At 41.2% G+C, this 25,000-nt stretch overlaps 1 protein-coding gene across 8 annotated transcripts in view; it reads right to left on the bottom strand.

Annotated features, from left to right (window-relative positions):
* tenm2b (teneurin transmembrane protein 2b) overlaps positions 1–25,000 on the bottom strand; it is a 312,231-nt gene that overhangs the window by 40,135 nt on the left and 247,096 nt on the right. For all 8 annotated transcript variants that reach the window (XM_058415430.1, XM_058415428.1, XM_058415431.1 and 5 more), the window contains one exon: positions 5,075–5,197. In XM_058415430.1, coding sequence (XP_058271413.1) covers positions 5,075–5,197 — 123 coding nt within the window. The remainder of the gene's footprint in view (positions 1–5,074; positions 5,198–25,000) is intronic.

Raw genomic sequence — 25,000 nt, forward strand, 5'->3', positions numbered from 1 at the left:
AGAAAGAAAGAAAGACAAAAGTGACAAAAAGAAAAATATTTTTTTCTTGTTATTAAATAAATTACAAAAGCAATTACGAAAGAAAATAAAGAAAGAATAATAAATGAATAAGGAATATAGGAAAGAAAAAGAAGGAAAAGGGAATGACGGAAAGGGGAAAAAAAATAGATGCTACCGATGTGTTACACCAATCCACTTGCTGCCATGTTTTGGGAGGTGGAAGGAAACCGGAAAACCCAGAGGAGATGCAGAGGAAATGCAGAGAAACACGCTCAACAGAGACCTACTGGAAGTAAGTACACACACACTGTGTGAGGCAATGAGCGTCTGAGGCAATGAGTGTTACTGCACTCAAAAAAATCCATTTGAACAGGGAGGGATGGAGAGATAGATAGATAGAGAGAGAGAGAGTGAGATAGAGAGAGAGAGAGAGAGAGAGAGAGCGAGGGGACAAGTGCAAAAGAAACACCAGGGGTTCTATGGCTATACTAATCAGCCCTCACACACACACACACACACAAACACACAGATCTGAGTGACAGGCCTGTTAAAAGTCGCACTGCCTCCAGGCCGGTGGGAGTCTGCTCCAGCCCTCCTCATTAGCACCGCACACGGATGGAGAGATATGCAGCGAGACCTCAGAGACGGAGTGAAATAGAGAAAAGTGGACATAAGGAGAAGAGGCTGGCCCGCGTAGGCTGAGGGTTTACGCTCCTGACACCGGCTCGGCCGAGCAGAACCGCTCCCGTCGGCTGCAAATAAAACTCGGGCTTGTCCCTTCTTTTTTTTCCACTTCTCCTTGAGACAAGGTCAAGATGGGTTCAGTTCATCCGTACACCACTTCACACACACCACAGACCGCATTACACAGCCGGTCCAGAGCGTCTCTGCATCTGCTCCACGTCTCTCACCGGGTTTCCTCCGGGTTCTCCGGTTTCCTTCTACTTCCTAGTCTGTGTAATATCACCCCTAAGTGTGCATCATGTTCCCTTAAGGACTTGAATCCCACCCAAGGTGTTTTCCTCACTGACCCGGACAGAGCACTTACTAAAGATGACTTTATTGAATATTTGTATCATCAAACACACTCTTCTTCCCTTTTTTCCTTCCTTACACATGCTTTCTTACCTTCCTTCCTTCCTTTTACCCATTCTTCTTCACTTTCTTTCCGTCCTTACACCCTTACCTTTTCCTTTTGTTCCCTTTCCTACATTCTTCCTTCTTCCCATTCTTTTCTTCCTTCCTCTTTTTCATTCCTTCCCTGTACCCTTCCTTTTTTTACCATTCTTTCCTCTCTCTCCTCTTTCATTTCCTACACCCATTCTTCTTTGCTTTATTACCTTCCTTACACCCTTAGCTCTTCCTTTTCTTTCCCTCCCTACACCCCTCCTTCTTACTATTCTTTCCTCCCTTCCTTTTCTTTACTGTCTTACACTCATTCTTCTTCCCTTTCATTCCTTCCTAATACTCTTCTTTCCCCCTTTTCTTTCCTTTCCTACACCTGTTCTTCTTCACTTTCTTTCCTTCCTTACACCTTACCTCTGCCTTTTCTTTCCTTTCCTAAACCTTTCCTTCTTCCCATTCCTTCCACCTTTTCTTTTCTTCCCTACACCCTGACTTCTTACCATTCTTTCTTCCTTTCCCTTTCTTTCACTTCTTACATCCATTCGTCTTTGCTTTATTTCCTTCCTTAAACCCTTCCTTTCTCCATTTCTTTTCTTTCTTACACCAATTCTTCTTCCCTTTCCTTCTTCCCTTACACCCTCACTTCCTCCTTTTCTTTCTTTCTTTCTTTCTTTCTTTCTTTCTTTCTTTCTTTCTTTCTTTCTTTCTTTCCCTACACCATTCCTTCTTCCCCTTCTTTCCTTCCTTCCCCCTTTTCTTTCTTTCCATACACCCTTATTTCTTCCCCTTCTTTCCTTCCTTAAACCTTTTCTTCCCTTTCTTACATGCATTCTTCTTCCCTTCCCTTCTTTCCTAACACCTTTAGTTCCTCCTTTCCTTTCTTTCCCTACACCCTTCCTTCCTTCCTTCCTTCCTTCCTCCTTTGCTTCCCTTCCCTACTCCCTTTGATGAGTTAGATACCAAAATGGGGTCATATCACATATAATGGGGACCATTTTGTGTATCAGTACATTAAGAAGAACAGAAATAAAAAGGAAGATAAATGACCTCCATGTGGCAAAAGAAGGGCAGAACTCACAAAGTGTCGTCTTTTCTGCGATGACACGTTCATCCACACGCAAACTAGCGAGCTAGTGCAAGGAAATATCGCAGCCTTCCTCAAACTGAGACTGAACGTGTGCTGTTAGAGAAAGAGAGAGAGAGAGGCTGTATGTGTGTGTGTGTGTGTGTGTGTGTGTGTGTGTGTGTGTGCAAAAAAAAAACTCTCTCCATCAAGCCTGCAGGAGAAAACACTTTGAGATGAGAAAGAGGATGAGAGAGAGAGTGAGAGAGCGAGTGAGATAGAGATAGAGAGGAAGAGAAAGGAATAGCAATAGATAGAGACAGACAAAAAGGAGTAGTGAGTGAGGAATAGAGAGAGAGAGAGAGAGAGAGAGAGAGGAAAATCAAGAGAGAGTGAGAGAGGAATTACAAGAGACGAACAGAGAGAGAAGAAGAATAATAGAGAGAGGGGGGACAGAATATAAGGAATAGAGAGAGAGAAAGGGGGATCGGGGAGAGAGAGAGGAATATAAAGTGGAATAGAGAGAGAGATGAATAAAGGGAGAGAGAGAGAGTGACAGAGTGAGAGAATGAGAGAGAGAGTGAAAGGAATGGGGGGTGAGAAAAAGAGAGTGAAAGGAATAGAGAGAGATGGGAATCAAGAGAGAGTGAGTGCGTGAGAGAAAGAGGAGCAGTGAGAGAGAAAGTGAGAGACAGCAAGAGAGAGAAATAGTAAGATAGTAAGAGAAAGAGAGTGAGAGAGAGGAATAGTGAGAGAAAGAAAGATGGAGAGAGAGTGAGAGAGAGGAATAGAAAGATAGTGAGAGAGAGAGAGTGAGAGAGAGGAATAGTGAGAGAAAGAAAGATGGAGAGAGAGTGAGAGAGAGAGGAATAGGAAGATAGTGAGAGAGAGAGAGTGAGAGAGAGAGGAATAGTGAGTGAGAGAGAGAGAGAGAGAGAGAGAGAGAGGAATAATAAGAGAAAGAGTGATGGAGAGAGAGTGAGAGAGAGAGCGATAGTGAGATAGTGAGAGAGAGAGAGAGAGAGAGAGAGAGGAATAATAAGAGAAAGAGAGAGAGAGAGAGGAATAGTGAGATAGTGAGAGAGAGGAATAGTGAGATAGTGAGAGAGCGGGAGAGAGAGAGCGAGAGAGAGAGAGAGAGAGAGAGAGAGAAACAGCTTCTCTACACTCTAAACCCATTTCACTCTCTGTCTTCCTGCCCACGTTCCGCCCACGTTCCAGCGATCCTGCACCGATTCTTCCTGTCCGTTCGCTCATTCACACTCGCTCCACTCGTCCTTTCTCTGTGGGTGGATTCAGTTTCGGAGATTAGAGTGAGAAAAGGAAGATGTGGAAGCGTGCGAAAGCGTGTGCGCTGATCGGGATCAGTCCGTGATGACGGTCAGTAGGAGTCATGATGGCATTGGTTTAACGACACGGAATTCCGAAGAAGAATTCCGACAAGAAACGAATGCCATCACGACTCCTACTGACCGTCAGGACGTGTGTGTGTGTGAGTGTGTGTGTGAGAGAACCCGTGTTAGTCCGACACCAAAGCACCAATACATAAGCTTCAACAGCTTTATTTGTCCATCAGAGAACAGAAGCGACAGACCGGCTCGGCATCTCACGTTCCATCTCACGGCAAAAGGTTGATTTTTTTTTTTCACGAGGGCTCGGATCACTGCGCGAGAAACGTGAGATGTTGTCACGTGTACTGTTGATTTTATGTGGAACATTCACCGTTGCTATGACAACTGATGGGAAAACAGGAGTGTTATTGGATGATGGGACTAGGAATATTGTAGAAAGACATTTCTGCAACTCATCGTATTCGTGAATCTGAATACAAAAACATAATCCAGAAAAACAAACAAAAAAAATGTGCAAAAAGCAAAATTTAGTAATTCTTGCTTTTTAATTGTTGAGAAAAGAATTAAAAAAAAATAAATTAATGTATGGAATTTTAGCATCAGCAATTGTTATTAAAAATATTTATTTTATTATTATTATTATTATTATTTATTTTTTTAAATAACAATGTTTTTGTTGGGACACAGTTTTTAAATATGAACAGATAACTGAATAAACAGTTATTTTTTATAATTATAAATATTAATATTTGCTTTTTTTTAATCGTTGTATTTTATACTTATCCTCAATTGAAGACCATTAATAAATTAAAAAATAAAACCAAAAAATAAAATATGAATACGTATTTGAGATGCTCGAAACCTTTTATTAACCTTTTTGTAATGCTTTTTATTACAAAAAGCTTCCGGATGTATTTAGTGGATAATATTAACGGTGGATTAATGAAGGATGCGTATCAGCGATCGCTACAGTAATTAGCTAGTAGCAAGATGTTGTCAGATATAAGATGGCCGTTATCTCTGACGTGCTGCTAATACGGATCACGACGCGTGTTTAAGAATAGCAGGAGGGTTGACGGGAAAAGAGAACGACGTGGAGGTTCGAGGTTTAAAAGGGTGTTTTAATGACTCGGAATATATTTGCACGTGTCGATCTAATTTGTAGCACATCTTCGAAGCGAAAGAATGAACGAATGCGACGTAGACAGACAAAAAAAAACCATTTTGCAGTCTGAGTTTTTCCTAAACTGTCATCAAATTGCTGTAGAGTAATGTTAAGAGTTGCGTATTAAAAGGTCAAGAAGATAAACAGAAAAAGGGCAAAACACTAGGGTTTATATTTGTGGATTCCAAGATCTTAGTGAAAACCTGTGCAAGGTGCAATCCTGTCTGCACCAAAAAAGACTTTTTATTTCAACGCAGTAACTTCCTGTGCTCAAGAAGCCAAACATATGTGTGTACACGCGAGATGAGGATTCCGAGTCCTCTCTCACTCCAGACACACAATGGGGGTCAGGGGGTGACTCGTTCTTACCTCTGCCTCCGGAGGGCACTGTTGCTACGTCTCCGGTGCTGGGGATGCCCGTGCTGAGGCCGGTGCTGACGAGATGCCCGTTGGTCGGCTTCAGGCGCCAGTTCAGTCCGAGCAGATTGAGAGCTGGGAGAAGAGAGAGAGAGAGAGAGAAAAAAAAGAGAGAGAGGGATTTCTGAAAGCGAACATGACAGAGTACCTCAACATCGACACCGCGGCATGTATGCATCGCTAACCCGACATGACAGCGAGGAACTTAGCTGCAATACCTGCTGCTGCCTGGAACGCACACATCCGCTCATTATACACGCTGATGCAGTTCGGCGCCGGCTCCCGTGCCCACTCAGGCATAGCGAAGCTACACTTTACCTGAGCAACTGTGTGAGAAAGCAGGCTTCGGTGCAGACACCAAAAAAAAAAACGTCTGTCCCTGATGACTCAGTCAAGCAGACGGCAGGCTGATGTCGAGTGCCACATGACGAGATGTCACAAAAGGCACAGCGCTTATCTCGACATACACGGGCAACGCAAGGGACAGGAAAATTGCTTCGGAAAAGACGAAAATTAGTTTTTAAGTCAGAGTCAGACAGAGGAATTGTTCACTCTGGTTACGATTTTTTTTTTTTTTCCAGAGGAATGATGCGATGACACAATTTTCCAATTTTCTAGTTTCTATTAGATAAATTGTACATGTTTAAAGACATGATGACATGCAGGCTCGTTTACAGCATTATTAAAAAGTTAATATGACAAAATGAAAACACACACATCAACACACACACACACACACATCTTTATTACACATCTAACCTCAGTAAACAAACAAAAAATTTCTTCCAGCTCATGCTCAAAACTATCAGCTATTCCTATCCCTATGGGGACATTTGGTCTTCACCAAGATAGAAAACCATGCCCACACACACACACACACATGCACACACAAACACGCACACACACATTCCCACCCCGAGAGAAGATGCCGATGTCTGCAGTCTCAGTGATAATGACTCACCTCAGCGCTCAGTCCTCCATCACCCCTAAATCTCATCCTCGCAAAATCAATGCCTTCCTACTCGTCCCTCACACTCACACACACTCTCTCTCCATCACACACACACACACACACACATACACACACAGGCTCTTTCTCTCTCTCTCTCTCTCACTCCAGAATGAATGCAGCAGGCCCTGCCTTATCATTCCTGTGTGAAGTGACTGCTCTGGCCAAAAGAAAGTGCTGACTCCTCCAGCCCATCTGCTGCTCTGCTGTCAGCTACTCTATTGTCACTCACTTGGGCATGCATACACACACACACCATCATCCTCTTCTCGGACCTCATCACGATCCAGTCCGAATCTATGAGCTCATATTTCCACTTCCTAATACTGAATTTGGTTTCTATGGCACCAGAACACATACACCAGGACATACGGGTGCCAAAAGACCATTAGCTGATCAACCTGCAATCATCACCGCCTCATCAGATGAACAGTAGGGCTTCGTCTCAAATCACACGCTACTATGATGAATAGTGTGTCAAACATGGTTCCTTTACATATTTATATACACATAGATATACACATACATCCACATTTTGGAGACTACCTGGAGAGTTAGCTCAGAGACTACACTGACCTATTAATTCCTATCTGCTGTCCGGTGTCACCCAAATGAGGATGAGGTTCCCTTCTTAGGAAGATTTTTTTCCTCGCCACCATCACCTCAGGCTTGTTCGTTAGGGATAAACGTTAGGGGTAAATAGTAACAACTTTAACTTTATAACTTCAATATTATTATTTATTCATTTTTTAAAAATATTTAAAGACATTGATAATACAGATAAATTGAATTATATACTGTACATTACACACACGATCAGCCATTACATTATGATCACTGACAGCTGAATTGAATAAGACTCGTGATCTCCTCATCATGGCACCTGTTAGTGGGTGGGATATATTAGGCAGCAAGTGGACATTTTGTCCTCAAAGTTGATGTGTTAGAAGCAGGAAAAATGGACAAGCGTAAGGATTTGAGCGAGTTTGACAAAGGGCCAAATTGTGATAGATAGACAACTGGAACAGAGCATCTCCAAAACTGCAGCTCTTGTGGGGTGTTCTCGGTCTGCAGTGGTCAGTATCTATCAAAAGTAGCCCAAGGAAGGAACAGTGGTGAACCAGTGGCCGAGGCTCATTGATGCCGAGGCTCATATATATATATATATATATATATATATATATATATATATATATATATATATAAAATATATTTTAAAGCACACAAATCCTGACTTGTTAGTAACTGGTAAAAATTCCTGCTATGAGTACAAACGTAAAACTCTCGAAAGTTCCATTTAGTCAGCTGCTCTCCATCTTGTCACATAAAAGCAAATGGAGTAAAAGGTCAATCAGCAGAGCTGCAGCATGCCGTCTGCTGGAAGACGTATTCCTTCTCTTTGGATTTCCTCCTCTTTCCTTCTTTCTACCTTTGTGTCGTTATGGCGCTGCGACGGTAAACACTTAAATGCAGCAGACTTTAGCGGCTCGGATAAATCGGTGCCTGGGAGAAGCAGGCGATGGGTCTGTGCTAGGCTCCAGGATACTGATCGCTCTATCCTGATTTCTTTAAATGAAAAGAAAAAATAAGGATAAAAAATTTTATTTTCCAGAAGAGATAGCTTAAGAAATGAGAGTTTGAGGTTTTAGGAGAGTAGAGGAGGGTGTAGTAATATTATCAGCACTTCATTGGCTTTGTACTTGTACTCTGATCAATGACAATAACGTTCAATCTAATCTAATCTAATAAAAAAACAGTAAAGAAAATCGAGTTTTTATGTAATCCGCTTAAAAAATAAGTTGTCTGATATCTACATGGCTTTTTTTTCTATTCTGTTTCACAAGTGCTTGAACACATCAGGATAAAAAATAAAATAAAATAAAATAAAATAAAATAAAATAAAATAAAATAAAATAAAATAAAATAAAATAAAATAAAATAAAATAAAATAAAATAAGAGCATTTTAAATTAACTATCATTAAGGTATTTATTGCCACAATTAACATTATTTGCCAAGTCTTAGATTTGACATTTAACAAATAGCCTCTTTAATTTTTTTTTTTTTTTTTCGGTGCAAACATTGCATCATTTTTCTCTCAGCTTCATTTGACCATCAGCTGAATTTTTTGGAATCGGATTTTTAAAAAAAAAGATGGTTTTGATACTCAGACATCCACAAACATTCATCCAAATTCAGTCCAGCGTCTAAATGAATACCAATAACGTGTTAAAGTTTACCTAAGAAACAAAGTTATACCTTCCCGCTATTACCCTTGCATGTGGAAAGTTAATTGCCCCCTAGGAACTTGATCAACAAATGAAGCAAATGAACTGATAATTAGATTTAGCTGATAGAACACAGTCAGACCTGAGTGCAGCGCTACTGAAGCTACAACTTACTTCTATGAACTCTCAGTGTGAAGCACTCACTTTCCACAAGCTCATTACGGCACCGTCAAAGAAACTTCCAGAAGCGTGGAGAAAAAAAAAAGTTGTTCAGATTCACTGTGAAAAGGTTTACAAAGTCATTTTGAAGTCTGATGAACCGCGGTAAGAGCCCCTACTGGTGAAGGGAGATGACTTGACCCAGTGGAAAACCTTCCCAAGCATCGCTTCTAAGCGCACAACCACAACTCACCCAGACACTTGTCAAAAGAACTGCAGACTTTTCAAGCTTTTTGCTGGAGTTTAAGACTTTCCAGTCACTAATAGACTTGGGTAAAGATAAGATTTGTGAGAGATTAGCAAGGTGGAGAAGACGGATAACTGAAAGGGCTCTCGTCGTACCTGTAAACCAGCGCCTGGATAATCCTAAAGCTTTAAGAAAGAAAGGGACACATCCTGTTATATCTGGTGGAAAGACAAAGAAAATAAAGCATTTTACAAAAGATGGTGGTGGTAGCGTAACGGTGTGGGAAAACCGGACAACTAGCCGATAGGGAAGGAAACAAATTCTGTTTATTTTAAAACTTCGTTCAGTTCAATAATAAAGCAGCTAAATGTACAGTGGAACCTTGGCATACGAATGCCCTCCCTTACGAATTGAAATTTTGCAAGAAATTTGCATCGGCATATGAAGCACTTTCGCGATACAAACTAACCGAACAACCCACGATACCAACGTTGCCTTCGGCATGCGTTCAAAAGCTAGGTGATTTTTCGGGTGTTTTTTTGTTGACAGATTGGTGACAGGGGCGGTCTGTTCTATTTTTAGCCCAAGCTTGGTGGTACGACTTCCTGTAAGGACCCTTGACATAGAATGCTTGGCTTGGATCAGTTCTTTGTAAGCAGCCATACAGTTTACATACGCTTCGTATTGGGAATATTGCTAATAATTCTGGGTGGTTGGAACGGATTAACTGCATTTACATTACTTCTTATGGGAGAATCCGTTTCACAATACTAATTTTTGATTAAGAACAAATTAAATTCGTATGCTACGGTTCCACTGTATTGTAATGTCCCTGCAATGGATCTGCGATGAAGCTACACCGAATCAAATATCTTGAGATTTTGAGCTAACTAAGATTCTCTATGCTCATAGCCGCCTTAGGCTTTTTCTGTGTTAGTGAGCTACGCTATAGCTAAGGAACAAGCTGATGCTAAGTGAAGTGATGCTAAGTGATGCTAAGCTAGCAGCAACTATGAAGTGAAAGCAAGCGATTTATTTTGGTAAGACTTTGACATAATTGTGGCTTGAGTAAGAGATAGAAACATGAACCCAATATGTTATTCGCTCTCCTCGCTCTCAGGTTTTCGTTTCTCCTGACTGCACCTGACTGATAGCACAATCTGGATGTTATTCGTCTGTCTAACGCTAACACGGATGACGGATGAGGAAAAATAAAATAATGTTGATATTGTGAATTTTTGGTTCGCGTTGTTCTCTTTAGAAATTTATTAGGCATGCACTAAGCCTAGCGTAATACCAAAATAACAATATCACTCATAACCTTATGTCTATGACTCCATTGTAGGTGGCCAAAATTTCTCAGTATGATGGTGAAATTACATCATATGGGATTTTGGATGTGGCGTAATTTTGCTGTGGAGCTCGCCATAAGCCTCGGTAAATCCTTCCCCGTCACGCATGTGTGCTTATCACCTTCACCAGAAGAAAATGACAGAGTTGAAACACGCTCATCCTCAAGACGAATCCCGCTTAGCTCTATCTCCGGACATCAGAGCTCCTAATGCTGCTACAGACAGCAGGAAAACTGGGCCTAGTTAGTTCCTGCTGTGATGTACACTTCTGTATGGGTTTGTGCGCACTGGTGGCCTGCAGGGGTCAGTGTGCAGTGTGTATTGGGGCCGAGAACACTTTTGCGTCTCTACACACGGACAGATAAGAGGAAGAACTCTGGCTAAAAGTGCTGATGTTAGAGCGATAAGGGATTTTCGCAAGTGAGAGATGATTTCATTACATAACCACGCTGAAAGTTTAATTAAGCTCTCGTTCCTCTTTACAAATACAGTCATCACAAATGAGCTACATGCTTATGCTCAAGTTTAGTTTATTAAAAAAATGCACCATCTTACTCGACAGTCCTTTTTACTTTCTTAGTTGTAGATCCCTGAAGCTTCTAAATAAATGATTTTCAAAAATTCTATTAAATTAATGGGTGTGCATGTGCTGCTATAGAATCAAATGTCCAGGGGGGTGGAGACAGACCTGATCTAGCTCCTCCCACCTGGGTGAAGTCAAATTACAAGTCCAGGGGGTGGAGACAGACCTGGTCTAGCTCCTCCCACATGGGTGAAATCAAATTACAAGTCTAGGGGGTGGACACAGACCTGGTCTAGCTCCTCCCACATCAGTTAGGTCTAACAAAATCCCCAGGGGATGGAGTCAGACCTGATCTAGATCCTCCCACATGTATGAAGACTAACCAGATATCTAGGAGGTGTAGCCAGACTTGATCCAGCTCCAACCACCTGGGTGAAGTCAAACGAAAAGTCCAGGAGGTGGAGTCAGACCTGATCGAGCTCCTCCCAACTGCATAAAGATGCACCAAAAGTCTAGGGGGTGGAGTCAGACCTGATCAAGCTCCTCCCACCTTGGTGAAGTTGAACCAAAAGTGCAGGGACTGACACCAACCCAGTATTGTGTGTGTTGTGGATTAGGGATTAGGGCTATAGGAAGCGTTTGATCAGGTCCAGCTCCACCTCCTGGACTTCCTGGTGCTCGGGTTGGACCAGAATTCCCAGGATAGGCTCCATGGTGACTCTGACCAGGATAAAGTAGCTGCTGAAGGTGAAGGAATGGATTAATAAACTCAACATTCTAATAAATGACATAACATCTCGAAAGTATTTGAACACTGCCATTTTCACCTACTTATTACTTTACTGCCAGAGTGAAATATTCCTGGAACAGCTCAGTGTACAGTTTAATAATGGCTTTTTCTCACTTTCTTTTATCTCACTTCAACATCTAACAATAGAACAGAGGCGGCAAAAGTACTGAAATTCTTTACTCAAGTAAAAGTGCAATTTATCATCAAAATTAATACTCTGGTAAAAAATATGAAGAACAGCTTCAACTTAATTTACTCAAGTTAAAGTATTCTTACATTCACCTGAGCGTACGAGAGAACAGGAACACTTTTAAACAAGAGGAAAGACGCCTAGTTTTAGCTACAGCTGGGAAATTAGGGCTTCTTTCACTAAAAACCAAAGAAGGTGAGAACATTTTAGCTAATGTTTGCTAATTTGGCAAATGATAGCAAACATCTTTTTTTTTAGAATTATTCTTGAGAAGGAGTTTTCCATTAAACTGTCAGTATTTATCATGTTGTTGGGACAATCTGATAAACAGAGAAGAGGAAATAAGGGAGGGAGGGAAGGAAGGAAGGAAGGAAGGAAGAATGGAAGGAAAAAAGAAAGAATGGAAGGAAGGAAGGAAGGAAGAAAGAATGAAAGGAAGGAAGGAAGGAAGGAAGGAAAAAGAACAAAAGGAAGGAAGTAAAATGAAAGGAAGGAAGGACAGATGGAAGGAAGGAAGGAAGGATGGAAGGAAGGAAGAAAGCAAAAAGAATAAAAAAAACAAAGTAAGAAAGAAAGAAAGAAAGAAAGAAAGGAAGGAATTAAGGAAGGAAAAAGAACAAAAGGAAGGAAGTAAAATGAAAGGAAGGAAGGATAGATGGAAGGAAGGAAGGAAGGAAGGAAGAAAGCAAAAAGAATAAAAAAACAAAGTAAGAAAGGAAGGAAGGAAGGAAGGAAGGAAAAGGAATGTAAAGCCAAAGGAAGGAAGAAAGGAAGGAAGAAAGAAAGAAAGAAAGAGAAAGAAAGAAAGAACTGGCTGTGGAAGTAGTGATGTAAATGGAACACACATGAAGGGTTTTAACAGAGAGACTTCTCAGCACAGTAAGACACGAAAAAAAAACAAGGATGTTGGGAGTCCAGAGCTGCAGCTGGACCCAAAATGGACGCAAACCACTGGAGTGAGGTGACGAGCTGACCATCCAATCATAAACCACGACTAACCCTGTGACAGTAAAACCTCTAGTGTGTGTGTGTGTGTGTACCTGTGTAAGTGTCCTAGATACTTTCTAGAACTCTCTACACATCATCCCTCTCAATACAGTGCCTTTACTAATTAAACAAGCTGAGTCTTGTGTCTTGTGCGAGTCTCACGCTTGTACACACTCCTCACACATACCTGTGACCTTTTAACAATAAAAACAAGACAACAAGGTGGTTCTGCTCCAGCTCCCTGCGCTGATGAGAGACTTCCCTGCCCGGGCAGATCAGTTCGGTGGGAAAATCTTCGACAAACTCGGTTTGCGATAATCATGAATTATGAAGAGGAAACGTGTTCAACGAGAAATTAATGAGATGCTGCATAAAGCTTTATGTAATCTGTGGATAATTCACTTCGTGAAAGAGAGGTATAATGTTACCTGCTAGGAAAGTGAGTGGGAGAGAGAAAGTCAGACTGAGAAGCACAGAGACAGATAGACAGAGAGACAAAGACAGAGAGAGAGAGATAGAGAGAGAGAGAGAGAAACAGACAGACAGAGTGGAGAGAGAAAAACAGACAGACAGAATGGATAGAGACAGATAGATAGAGAGACAAAGACAGAGAGAGAGAGAGAGAGAGAGAGAGAGACAGACAGACAGAGTGGAGAGAGAAAAACAGACAGACAGAATGGATAGAGACAGATAGATAGAGAAACAAAGACAGAGAGAGAGAGTGAGAGAGAGAGAGACACACACACACAGAGACACAGACAGACAGGCAGCAAGGCACAGCCACAAATAGATAGACATAGAGAGAGAGAGAGAGAGAGAGAGAGAGAGAGAGGGAGGGAGAGAGAGACAGACAGACACACAGCCAGGCACAGAGACCGATAGAGAAAGAGAAAGTGAGGAACATAGACAGATAGATAGAGAAACAGAGGGAGAAACAGACAGACAGACAGACAGTAAAGCACAGAGGCAGATAGATAGAGAGACAAAGAGACAGTCAGGCAGACAGACAGACACACAGCAAGGCACAGATACAGATACATAGAGGGACAGAGAGAGACAGACAGACAGACAAAAAGAAAGAGAGGCACAGAGAAAGAGAGAGAGCAACAGACAGATAGAAAGAGAGACAGAGACAGACAGCAGAGAGAGAGAGAGAGAGACAGACAGACAGACAGACAGACAGGCACAGAGACAGAGAGAGAGCAACAGACAGATAGAAAGAGAGACAGAGACAGACAGCAGAGAGAGAGAGAGAGAGAGAGAGAGAGAGTAATTCCTGGAGAATTCCCCTGTTACTCCATTTATTTAGCTCGGATGTACAGTAGAGTGATGGGAAAGGAGGAGAGGACTGAGACGCTCGCTTCACTTTGGCCGTGTGAAAACGATGAACCTCGGTGGAGAACACACAAGAATTTTAACAAAAGAACAGACGTACTCGCTGATGTAGGACCATGCTGACCAGGAAATGCAGACCGCCAGCTTCTTAACCTTCCTCTCCTGACCGGATAAATCAAATTTACTACCACACAAACCTTTACTCCATCATTTTAACATGGAGCTGGAGGAAAAGCAAAAGTCAGACATGTACAAGAGCAAAACTTTTCCACATACACACACACACACCTGAAAACACCTCGAATGTGCAAATTTGTACCAAAAAAAATGTCACATTTCATTCACAGCTGCTATTGCATTCTCCGTATTTTAAAAAAATCCCATTTGTAATCTTGGAGACATTTGAACATTTGCACCTTCTGAATCACGCGTGCTTTTCGAATGACATACATGAAAATCTTCAAAAAGCGTGCTTTAGTATGATGTGTGATGTTTTTACACAAGTCTTTTTTGACTGTCGATGGCTCAGGATCGGCCCTCGCCTCTCACTGCTTTTCTTAACCATGTGTTTTACAGTGCATTTGTATTAGACGATGACAACAGACTCGCGCGGTGCAGCACATCTGTTTCCGTTCAAACGGTGTGAAGAAGCCTTGTAACATGCCACCACTTGCAGCGAGAAATATAAATTGGCATTTAAATGTGCAAATGAAGGTTTAAAAGGAGACGTGATTGACGGGTACGCTTCAAAAGCCTGCGTGGGGGAAGCTTAGGAGAGGTTTACGATCGACACGAATCACGACGAGGGCCGTTCTAAGCGCTTTGTGGGCTGGACCGACGATTTCTCGGACGAGCGTGTTTCTCGGGTCAGCGTGTGGTTACGCGCAATGACGAGTCGTTTTTTGAGCAGCGGGCAAAAGACAGACGCGTCGTGCCAGTAAGTGACTAAGAGGATGAGTCAGATGGTGGGGAGCCGTTTGTGCATTAAATTAGTATGTGTGTGTTGAGGAGGCTAGTTCATCTCTTAAGGCAAAAAAAGAGGATGGTTCACAAGCTGCCAAGACATGCACATATGCACACACACACACACACACATGCACACACACACTTATACATTCTAGAGATGCAACCATATATGAATATTATTCAGAATGACAGATTTTTTTCATTTTTTATTTAAACAAATACAAATATGGAATTATTTATTTATTTATTTATTTATTTATTGCCAGAATGGATCCTGAGGGATTCAACAAACATTGTGCAAGAGAAACGCTTTTACTTTTGCACGGGCACGAACAAGCACTCGCACTCGAAGCTTGCGGGATAAACAAGGACCCTGTTAATTAACACGTTTTTTATTTATTTTTTTGCTAGCGTTCATGCAGAGCAGCATTCCCGTCCAGCTATTTGCGCACGATATCCCAGATCTAAATCACGGAATCGTGCAAAGTACTTCGTGATGATTTACTGCACTCCTGATCCTTGAAAGTTTACAGACAGGATTCACATATATATATATATATATATATATATATATATATATATATATATATATATATATATATATATATATAATTGGAAGGTAGTGCAGAAATTTCCTTTTTACTCCAACATCCAACATGGAGAGGTATTAATTCTCTCATCTGGGAATATTTACATCAGCCATCCCAGTAGAAGTCGCGGAGTTATTCCTCCTGGAAATGTCTATATCCTTATGAAGCAGCCGTTACATAACAAACAGGAATATTATAATGAGATACTGCTTAGCGCTGGAGCTCGGTCTTCCTGCATAATTCAGCCCCTGATCCGACTAATTACGTGGCCGTGGGTTGAGCTGTGCACGAATCCACGATCGAATCCAGGTCGGATATCGTCTCGCTCTGACTCGCCTGTTTCCTGTTAAGCCTCAAACATGTTATTCCCGGTTTGTTCCGCTGTGCTTGTGCTCTTGGTTTTTTTTTTTCTTTCTTTCCCCGGTTGCCCTGCAGTGTATTCCTACTCTTTTTAAGCCTTTTTACCAGAACAGATATGGACTTATGGGACGTTTTCAATCAGTGTAAAGAAATGAATGATGTTCAGGCTGTGAGTCTGATATAAAATGAGTCTGTTGGCTTTCAGTGTGATTTAGTCGTGTGTTTTTCCCTCTGTTGGAGAACCTTACACAGAATTTTACTGGTTGAAGATCAAATTTAAGCAGCTTTTTAAATGAGCAAGCATTTGGAGCGTCTCAGAGAGCAGAAATGGGTTTGGTATCAATATTTACCTTTAAGATAGAACGATCTGTGTGGAAAAAAATAACCGACATTAAACATATCGCCCCTAGCAGGCTAGATAAAAACAGAAATACTTATGAAACACTACAAATTCTTAATCCTGAGTGTATACTTACATATGAGCTTCATATTAACCTCCACTGTGGAGTGAGACATGATTAAGACGCTCAATGCTGACCCGCTGATTCCCCAAAATGGGGCAAATTCCATTTTTTACCTTGTGGGAAAAATAATAATGTGCAAATTTCACTCAGACACCATCCCTTGTCCTTATAATAAAGACCTTGGAATAGAGATTTTTCCTAAAAACGTTATCAAGTAACGTGTCCACATTTATCCAAACTTAGAAGACGATCCATCCTATAATGACAGTTTGCTTTTCTTGTATTAATTCAAGCTGAGAAATAGTGAATCAATACAGCAGGCATGTGACGGTTGGCAAATGTCACTCGAATATGAACGCAAACTCATCTGTGGTACCTAGGTCCAGAATCAGGAATAACTCACTCGTTTATGAACTCGATCAGTGAGCGTTGGCACACGACTTCCTCTTATTCTAATCGACAAATGAAAAAAAAAAAAAGATTATGATGGATTTATAGATTCTTTTACAATTATTTACTGTAACTCAATCGTTGATGCTGCGACTCCCTGAGGCTTTATTTACAGCAAGCGGAGCTGGACCGAAGCCAGGAAGTTAGTGAAAGACTTCTTCTCTCTTCTGTCTGTTGTGGTCAGGAAAACGCTTTGCTCTCCTTGAAAGCAAACGAAATGTGAACAGAATGATGAGGAGCTCGTTCTCACAGGTTAAATGGGCCCTCGACCGGGTCAGTACTCAGAACCTGGATTTTTCTTTTGTTATTTCTCGCACAACAATTGTACACCTCAAACGTCACATCTGTTTATATGTATACACCAATCAGGCGTACCATTCTGAGCAGTGAGAGGTGAAGTGAATAAGACTGATGATCTCCTCATCATGGCACCTGTTAGTGGGTGGGATATATTAGGCAGCAAGTCAACATTTTGTCCTCAAAGTTGATGTGTTAGAAGCAGGAAAAATGGACAAGCGTAAGGATTTGAGTGAGTTTGACGAAGGGCCAAATTGTGATGGCTAGACGACTGGATCAGATCATCTCCAAAACTGCAGCTCTTGTGGGGTGTTCCCGGTCTGCAGTGGTCAGTATCTATCAAAAGTGGTCCAAAGAAGGAACAGTGGTGAACCGGTGACAGGGTCATGGACAGCCAAGGCTCGTCGATGCACGTGGGGAGTGAAGGCTGGTCCGTGTGATCCGATCCAACAGACGAGCTACTGTTGCTCACATTACTGAAGAAGTTAACACTGGTTCTGATAGAAAGGTGTCAGAATACACAGTGCAGGACGAGCCAGGGCTGTTTTGGCAGCAAAAGGGGGACGACCACAATACTAGGCAGGTGGTCGTAATGTTATGGCTGATCGGTGTATAATATACAATATAAACATATCATTTTCTATATATTTCCTCCCTTTCCCATCTGCACAGTAAATTTGGCGTTTTAAATAAAGCAGGCAAGAACAACGAGGATAAAATATTTAGAAATCTTTCCGACCGATGACAGACAGTTATCCGGATGTGTATCCTGTTTCTGCGCCTCACCCTGCAGCCACCTCCACCGTGACTGTCACCGTGACCTCCACCGACGCTCTTCAGCACGGCAATCGATTATCGATAGCCGCTAAATAATTCACAAGGTCCTCTATTGCTGCATATATACTGTCAATCCCTTCAGTAGTCCCAACCTGACAGAGCTTTGAAGTGTTCACTACAAAGAGCAGAAGAGTTCGGAATGAAGAAACAGCCCAGAGTCAGGAAAGAACACAGAGAGTAGATCGTCTCCTGGGGAAGGACGACTGGGTGAGAAAGACAGAGACTGAGAGAGATTGTAAGTCTTCAGGATGTGTGTGGATCCATGCTAGTGCAGCTCTGAAATCTTCTTGATTATAATAACACTAATAAAAAATAATAGCAGTTAAAACACCAATACTGATCAATGTAACACCTCGAAATTGTCATCTCCCTCTTTCCCCTCGGGAAGTAAGCTACCATCGTATGCTGTTCTAAGGAAAACAGGGATTGGAGAATGTCCCTGAGGATCACATACACACACACACACACACACACACAGAAAGTGAGAGAGAGACACACACACACACAACCTCAACCACGCTGACGCAACTCAGCTCCACTTCAGAGCAATATCTGCCTGACCTTACAGGAGCGTCTTACACCTCCTCTACTGTCACCAAACACACACACACACACACCCTTTAAAAAGAGTGTGCACATGTGTCTATGTGAAAGAGAACATAAGAAAAGATAAACACGGGTATGAGGTAAACACCCGGACTCTAAGGGCACCTTCATATATGTAACATTTATTTTGAATTATTTACCCACCTGTGAGCGAGCGGGAAGCAGAAAAACAAGCAGGATGCGGCGTCCTGATATTCATGCAGCTCAAACCTGCTCGGGATTTTCAATTCAGCCAGATAACATCATGCATTCAGGAGCATCTTCGCAGTAAAAAAGTTTGACGTCACGGCAACACAAGATACTATACTGAGGCTACAAACACCGTAAAATGCTATCGTGAAAAAAGTGATACGGCAGCGAGGATTGCATCAGTCTCTCCAAAACTGCCTCCTGCTTCCGCTCTCACTTCACACCTGGCATCCGAGTGCGACGGACACTTTTGTTTGTTTTTCACATTGCACATAGTTAAAACAAGCAAAAAAAACAAAACAACAAAAAACAAAAATGTTTGTTTCGTTTGTAATTTAGGTTAGTTAATTTCATACTGCACATAGTTAAACCAAGCAAAAAACAAACAAACAAAAAGCGAGTTAAATTTGAGCGAGTTTGACGAAGGACCAAATTGTGATGGCTAGACCACTGGATCAGAGCATCTTCAAAACTGCAGCTCTTGTGGGGTGTTCCCGGTCTGCAGTGGTCAGTATCTATCAAAAGTGGTCCAAGGAAGGAACAGTGGTGAACCGGCGACAGGGTCATGGGCAGCCAAGGCTCACTGATGCACGTGGGGAGTGAAGGCTGGTCCGTGTGATCCGATCCAACAGACAAGCTACTGTTGCTGAAGAAGTTAATGCTGGTTCTGATAGAAAGGTGTCAGAATACACAGTGCAGGACGGGTCAGGGCTGTTTTGGTAGCGAAAGGGGGACCGACACAATATTAGGCAGGTCATAATGTTATGTCTGGTCAGTGTATATAGGATATACGATGTGGTAACTGCAGGAACATCTGACTGCATTGTGCAGAAGGGAAAAGCACACCTCCATGACTCTTTACTACACTCATTATCCAGTGATTGACTCAGTGATGGCGGTTTCAAGCCTGGATATATATATATATATATATATATATATATATAGCCCTTCTAATCAATGTGCAATTATCTCAGACAACTCGATACGTCAACTCGATGGTTCTCGGGTGCATTTGAAGAATCAAATGTCTGAACAGAACCGCCATATTTTCCAGTCTTAAAAAAATAAAAACACATTTCTTGTATAAAAAACAGCCGAATTTTAGCCGAATTAATTTCTCTGATCTGGATACACTGGCAAGTATTTCCGGACTTTCTTTTACCTTTATCTCTCACACACACACACGACTTGGTGGAAAAGTTGTTTGCAGTCTTGCTCATCTCCTCGTGTGTGTCTCTGATATGTGTTTGATTGAGGTTTACAGGTGGGCTCGCTTCCACAGCCTGTGAATACAAATCAGAGGCTTCGGTGTGATACAGCAGCGAGGATCCCTCGAGGACTCCTTCAATCTGATTGCATCAGGCTCTCCAAACCTGCCTCCTGCTCCTGCTCCTGCTTACTTCACACCTATTAGTCAGTTTAGAGTCGGTATCCGAGCGCAATGGACACTTTTGTTTCGTTTGCGATAAGGAACGGTTTGTTTTCACATCACACATGATTAAAGCAAGGAAAAAATAAATAAAAAGAAAAGAAAAATAATGGCTGAAGAATGTTTCATATGTGATTTAGATTTAGGTTTGATTTCATACTGAACATAGCTAAACTAAGCAAAAAAACCTGTTTCGTTTGCAATTTGGTTTGTTTAGTTTTCACACTGCAGGTAATTAAACCAAGCAACAAACAAATAAACCAACAAAAAAAAAACAAAACTGTCTTTTTGATTGGTTTTTGATTTAGATCGGTTTAATTTCACACTGCACATAAGTAAATGAAGCAAGAAAAAACAAATAAACAAACAAAAATCCTCCTTTTTTCCCATTTGCGATTTATATTGGTTTGTTATACTGTACATAATTAAATCTTTAAAAAACCCAAACAAAAAATCCAAAACAAAAAATGTTGTTCATTTGGTTAATTGTTGCACATAATTAAAACAAGCAAAAACAAAAAAAACAAACAAAAAATGACTAAAATTTTGTTTTGTTTGCAATTTGGGTTGGTTTGTTTTCATGTCTACATAATTAAACCAAGCTAAAAATATAAATAAAACAAAACAAAAAATTTTTGTGTGCAGATGGGATTGGTTTGTTTTCACACTGTACAAAATTAAACAAAAAAAGCTAACAAAAACAAACAAACAAAAAACCCCAAGGACTGTTTGTGATTTGAATTGGTTTGTTTTCACACGGCACATAATTAAAAGAAGCAAATCAAACAAAAAAAAAAAGACCGACTTTTTGTTTCATTTGCAATTTGGATTCGTTTGTTTTCACACCCACATAATAAACTAAGCAAAAAATAAAACAAAACAAAAACCTGATTGACTTTTTGTTTTGGTTTACATTTCACATAATTAAAAACAAACAAACAAGCAAACAAAACAACAACAACAGTGTTTTTGTTTTGTTCGCAATTTGTATTGGATTGATTTTACACTCTGCATAATTAAACCAAGCAAAAAAACAAACAAACAATCAAAACAACAAAAACACTGTGTTTTTATTTTGTTGCGATTTGGATTGGTTTGTTTCAGTACTGCACATAATTAAACCAAGCAAAAACCAATCAAACAAGCAAACGAACAAACAAATGATTGAAGTTGTTGTTTCGTTTACAATTTGGATTCGTTTGTTTTCACACCCACATAATAAACTAAGCAAAAAAACAAAACAAAACAAAAACCTGTTTGACTTTTTGTTTCGGTTCACATTCCACATAGTTAAAAACAAACGAACAAACAAACAAACAAAACAACAGTATTTTTGTTTTGTTTGCAATTTGTATTGGTTTGATTTCACACTTCACATAATTAAACCAAGCAAGAAACCAAACGAAACAACAGTGTTTTTGTTTTGTTTGCAGTTTGTATTGGATTGATTTCACAATCCACATAATTAAACCAAGCAAAAACCAAACAAACAAGCCAACAAACAAAACCCTTACTGACTTCTTGCTTGTTTTCGTTGCTCTCCGGAATGAAATGCTCCTCATTAAACTGTCACCCCCTGGACCACTGTAGGGCTGAATGGTTCAGACCAAACGGAAACTTTTCCAGTAATAATTCCACATGAGTACAGAGTAAACCTGGACTGCATTCATTAGGTTGTTGTTGGCTCTGTTGTCTAACTAAACTTCATGAAATATTCACCATTTCTCTCTCAAAACTGGAGATAAACACCACAACTAACCTAGTTTAGCCAAACACCAAGACTTCTCTCTAAATAAACATGAACGCTGTATTTCCACGATCTGCCGTGGTGTAAAGTTAACCACCGGACGATTAAACCCTCAGGTTTCTTTATAACGTTACACATGAAACACATGAAATATATCTACACTGAAATATTTATGAGAATTCCAATAAGGAATACAGATTTCTGATCATTCCATTGCTAGTGCAATTACAATGGAGTTTAATAGAAGAAAAAAACAGAAAGGATAACAATTCAACACAGAAGTGTAGACGCTGAGGCAAACGAAACCAGGCTACATGACGCAACCGTGACTCAGCTTGGCTAGTTAGCATTGAGATGAACGCACTGGTGGGATTAGCACGAAGCTCTGGAAGACGATGTGTTTGAACAGAGCGTAGAGATGATGAGGTGAGAAAGCTGGAAAGACTAAAGGACTTCAGTTAGATATGAAGTGAAGGGCTCAATCCCACTGGCACCACTATCAGCAGCTCAGTTTGACTCCAATGGCATTGTGGGGGATGTGGTAGCTTAGTGGTTAAGGTGTTGGATCACAAGGTTGTGAGTTCAAATCCCAGGTCTGCCAAGGTGCCACTGCTGGGCTCCTAAGCAAGGCCCTTAACCCTCAATCGCTCAGCTGTATAAAATAATATATAGGAATGCAGTAAATGTAAAAGGAAATGGATTGTATCAAAATCTGGAAGAAACTCGAATCAGAATTTTACTTATAATAAAGATGAACCAAGGGTGGATTTGTACTTGAAGCATGAGGTTGAGGTGTGGAGAAGAATATCAGGCTCTGAGAATCCAAAACATCTGACGTCTGTTCAACATCTGAGACATCCAAGCTGTTTTATCTACCTTAAGCTCAACACCACCTTTACACACCCCTTAGGATGCTGCCTCAAGCATGAAGTGTAATTGAGCTTCAGATTCAGAAAGTACCACACACACACACACCAGTGGTTGTATCCACCTGCCTCTGGAAGCACAGTGTTTGACACTTCATCTCTAGTCAAATCTGCACGACTCCAATGACTTAAGCCTCTTGCCTGGCATTATCACTCCACTCCACTCCACAGTGGCCCGAGTCACATCACACCATCTACCACATCTACCACATCTACCTATCTCTCCAGCCAGCTCTCCGTCTCACATGCGCTCGCCGAGCTCGCAGGGAACGCTGGCAAGAAAAAAGAAGAAAGTGAGGGGGAAAAAGGAGTATATTTGGAGCGAAGTGTCATTTTTATCAGCTGGAGGCGAAGGGGGCCGGAGTGTGTCAGCAGCGAGGCAGGCAGATGGCACACGGCTGTGGGTTAGAGATTGGCTGGCGTGCGATTTATCTCACAGAGACAGAGAATCTCCAGCATCTCGATGTAGATGTGTGTGTGTGTGTAACAGAAAGTGTGTGGGCTGCGCGTAATGGCACGGAGAGAGTGTGTGATAAAGCTGCAGTCTGAAATGGAGGTCAGAAAGTGTTGTAGTCGGAGACTGTCGGAACGAAGCCACGCGTGTCCGTATGAAGGCGGAAATGCATTTAACACTGGGTCAGATCGACACTGACGCAGGACTAAAGGCCGTCTGACTCACCATGCGACTGACTGACGAGACACAACGAGAGAATTACACGGCTTTATACGAAGCAGCGGCAACAGTGTGGATATAACATGACCTAATAATAATTACTTTATAATAAAACACGCAGGACTACAGCGTATATATTAATATTAATAACTACTTTCCCTCATCGCATGTCGTGAAAAAATGTCTGCTAGTGCCTGAAGTTAGATTAAAGAGGGGTTTCATGTGTTCACTTGGCTTGGTATTAATGTCTTGGGAAATATTCCGGGTTTTTATCTGCGACTGAAGAAAATGTCACGGTAAATAAATAGAGTTAACATCAATTCAATTCTGACTGACTGAAAATCAAATCAAAACTATAAGCACTCTCTCTCTCTCTCTCTCTTTACATCAGTGTTTATATTTAACTTGTTACGGTATCTTTCCCGGGATCAGAAAGAAGGGAGTGATGGATAATTGGTAGAATCGGTAGTTAGTGTTATAGCATAAACCTTTAAAGAGGCTTCATTTCAATTGAAAAAAGACAAAAGAAATAGGCAGAGATTCATTTGACAGATTTCATCTATTCGATTGGTCAAGGCTAGTCGTTATCGACTTTCCGACTACATGGAAAAAATTCAACATCAGTGAAAGCTTGGGGTTATTTCCAGCACATTCAGGCTGAAACGCTGATGTCTAGAGAGATGATGGAGGGAGGGAGAGAGGGAGAGAGAGAGAGAGAGAGAGCTTGTATTCATTTTTATTTACATGCAGTAACCAGATAAAACATTTGGTGAACATATCGTCTACCAAGGTCCTGTTATTAAAAAAATTATTTAGACCCTTAAACCAAAAAGAGGAAAGATTCTGGTCCACCTTTCATGCTTTGGCCTCAGGTTATTTTCAGCAAAGTCTGGCCTCAGCTGGATGGAACGTTAGTCTGCCTTCTGTGATGAGATCTTGGGTCACTTCTATGACGGGTTCAGCTTCCAAATGACTGGAATACAGTCGATGGATATTTCAGCACTGCTTGGTTTCCAAACCAAACTCGGATTATTTTATTCTGCAAATCTGGAAAACCATGCATCCTTTTTTCTTTACTGCTTATTCTACACATGGAGTCTCAAGGGTACAAGGGTGGGGGACACCCTGGACCGAGTGCCAACCAATCACAGGGCACGTTCACACGCCATGGACAGTTTGATGCCAATCTGACTACAAGGCATATCTCTGGACTGGGGGAAGAAAACCAGAGAACCCAGTGGAAACTTCCCAGAGCGTGGAGAGACTATGGAAATTCCACACGAGGGACAGAGGCATCAGAGGTATCAAACCCCCAAACCCTGACGTGCGAGGCAAAACAAACCATGGCACATTTGGCATTTGAGATTCTATTCACTTCTATGCAAATTATCCGGAGTGACAAATTCAAACGATTTGTGATCCTATGACAACGATTGCTAGAACAAACAAACAAACAAACAGCAAACACTACACATGCACACCAAAAAATCAATAATCAGCTGGCTAGCACGACAGGGTAAATGAC

Source organism: Hemibagrus wyckioides, linkage group LG18 (genome assembly GCF_019097595.1).
Source record: "Hemibagrus wyckioides isolate EC202008001 linkage group LG18, SWU_Hwy_1.0, whole genome shotgun sequence".
NCBI lineage: Eukaryota > Metazoa > Chordata > Actinopteri > Siluriformes > Bagridae > Hemibagrus > Hemibagrus wyckioides.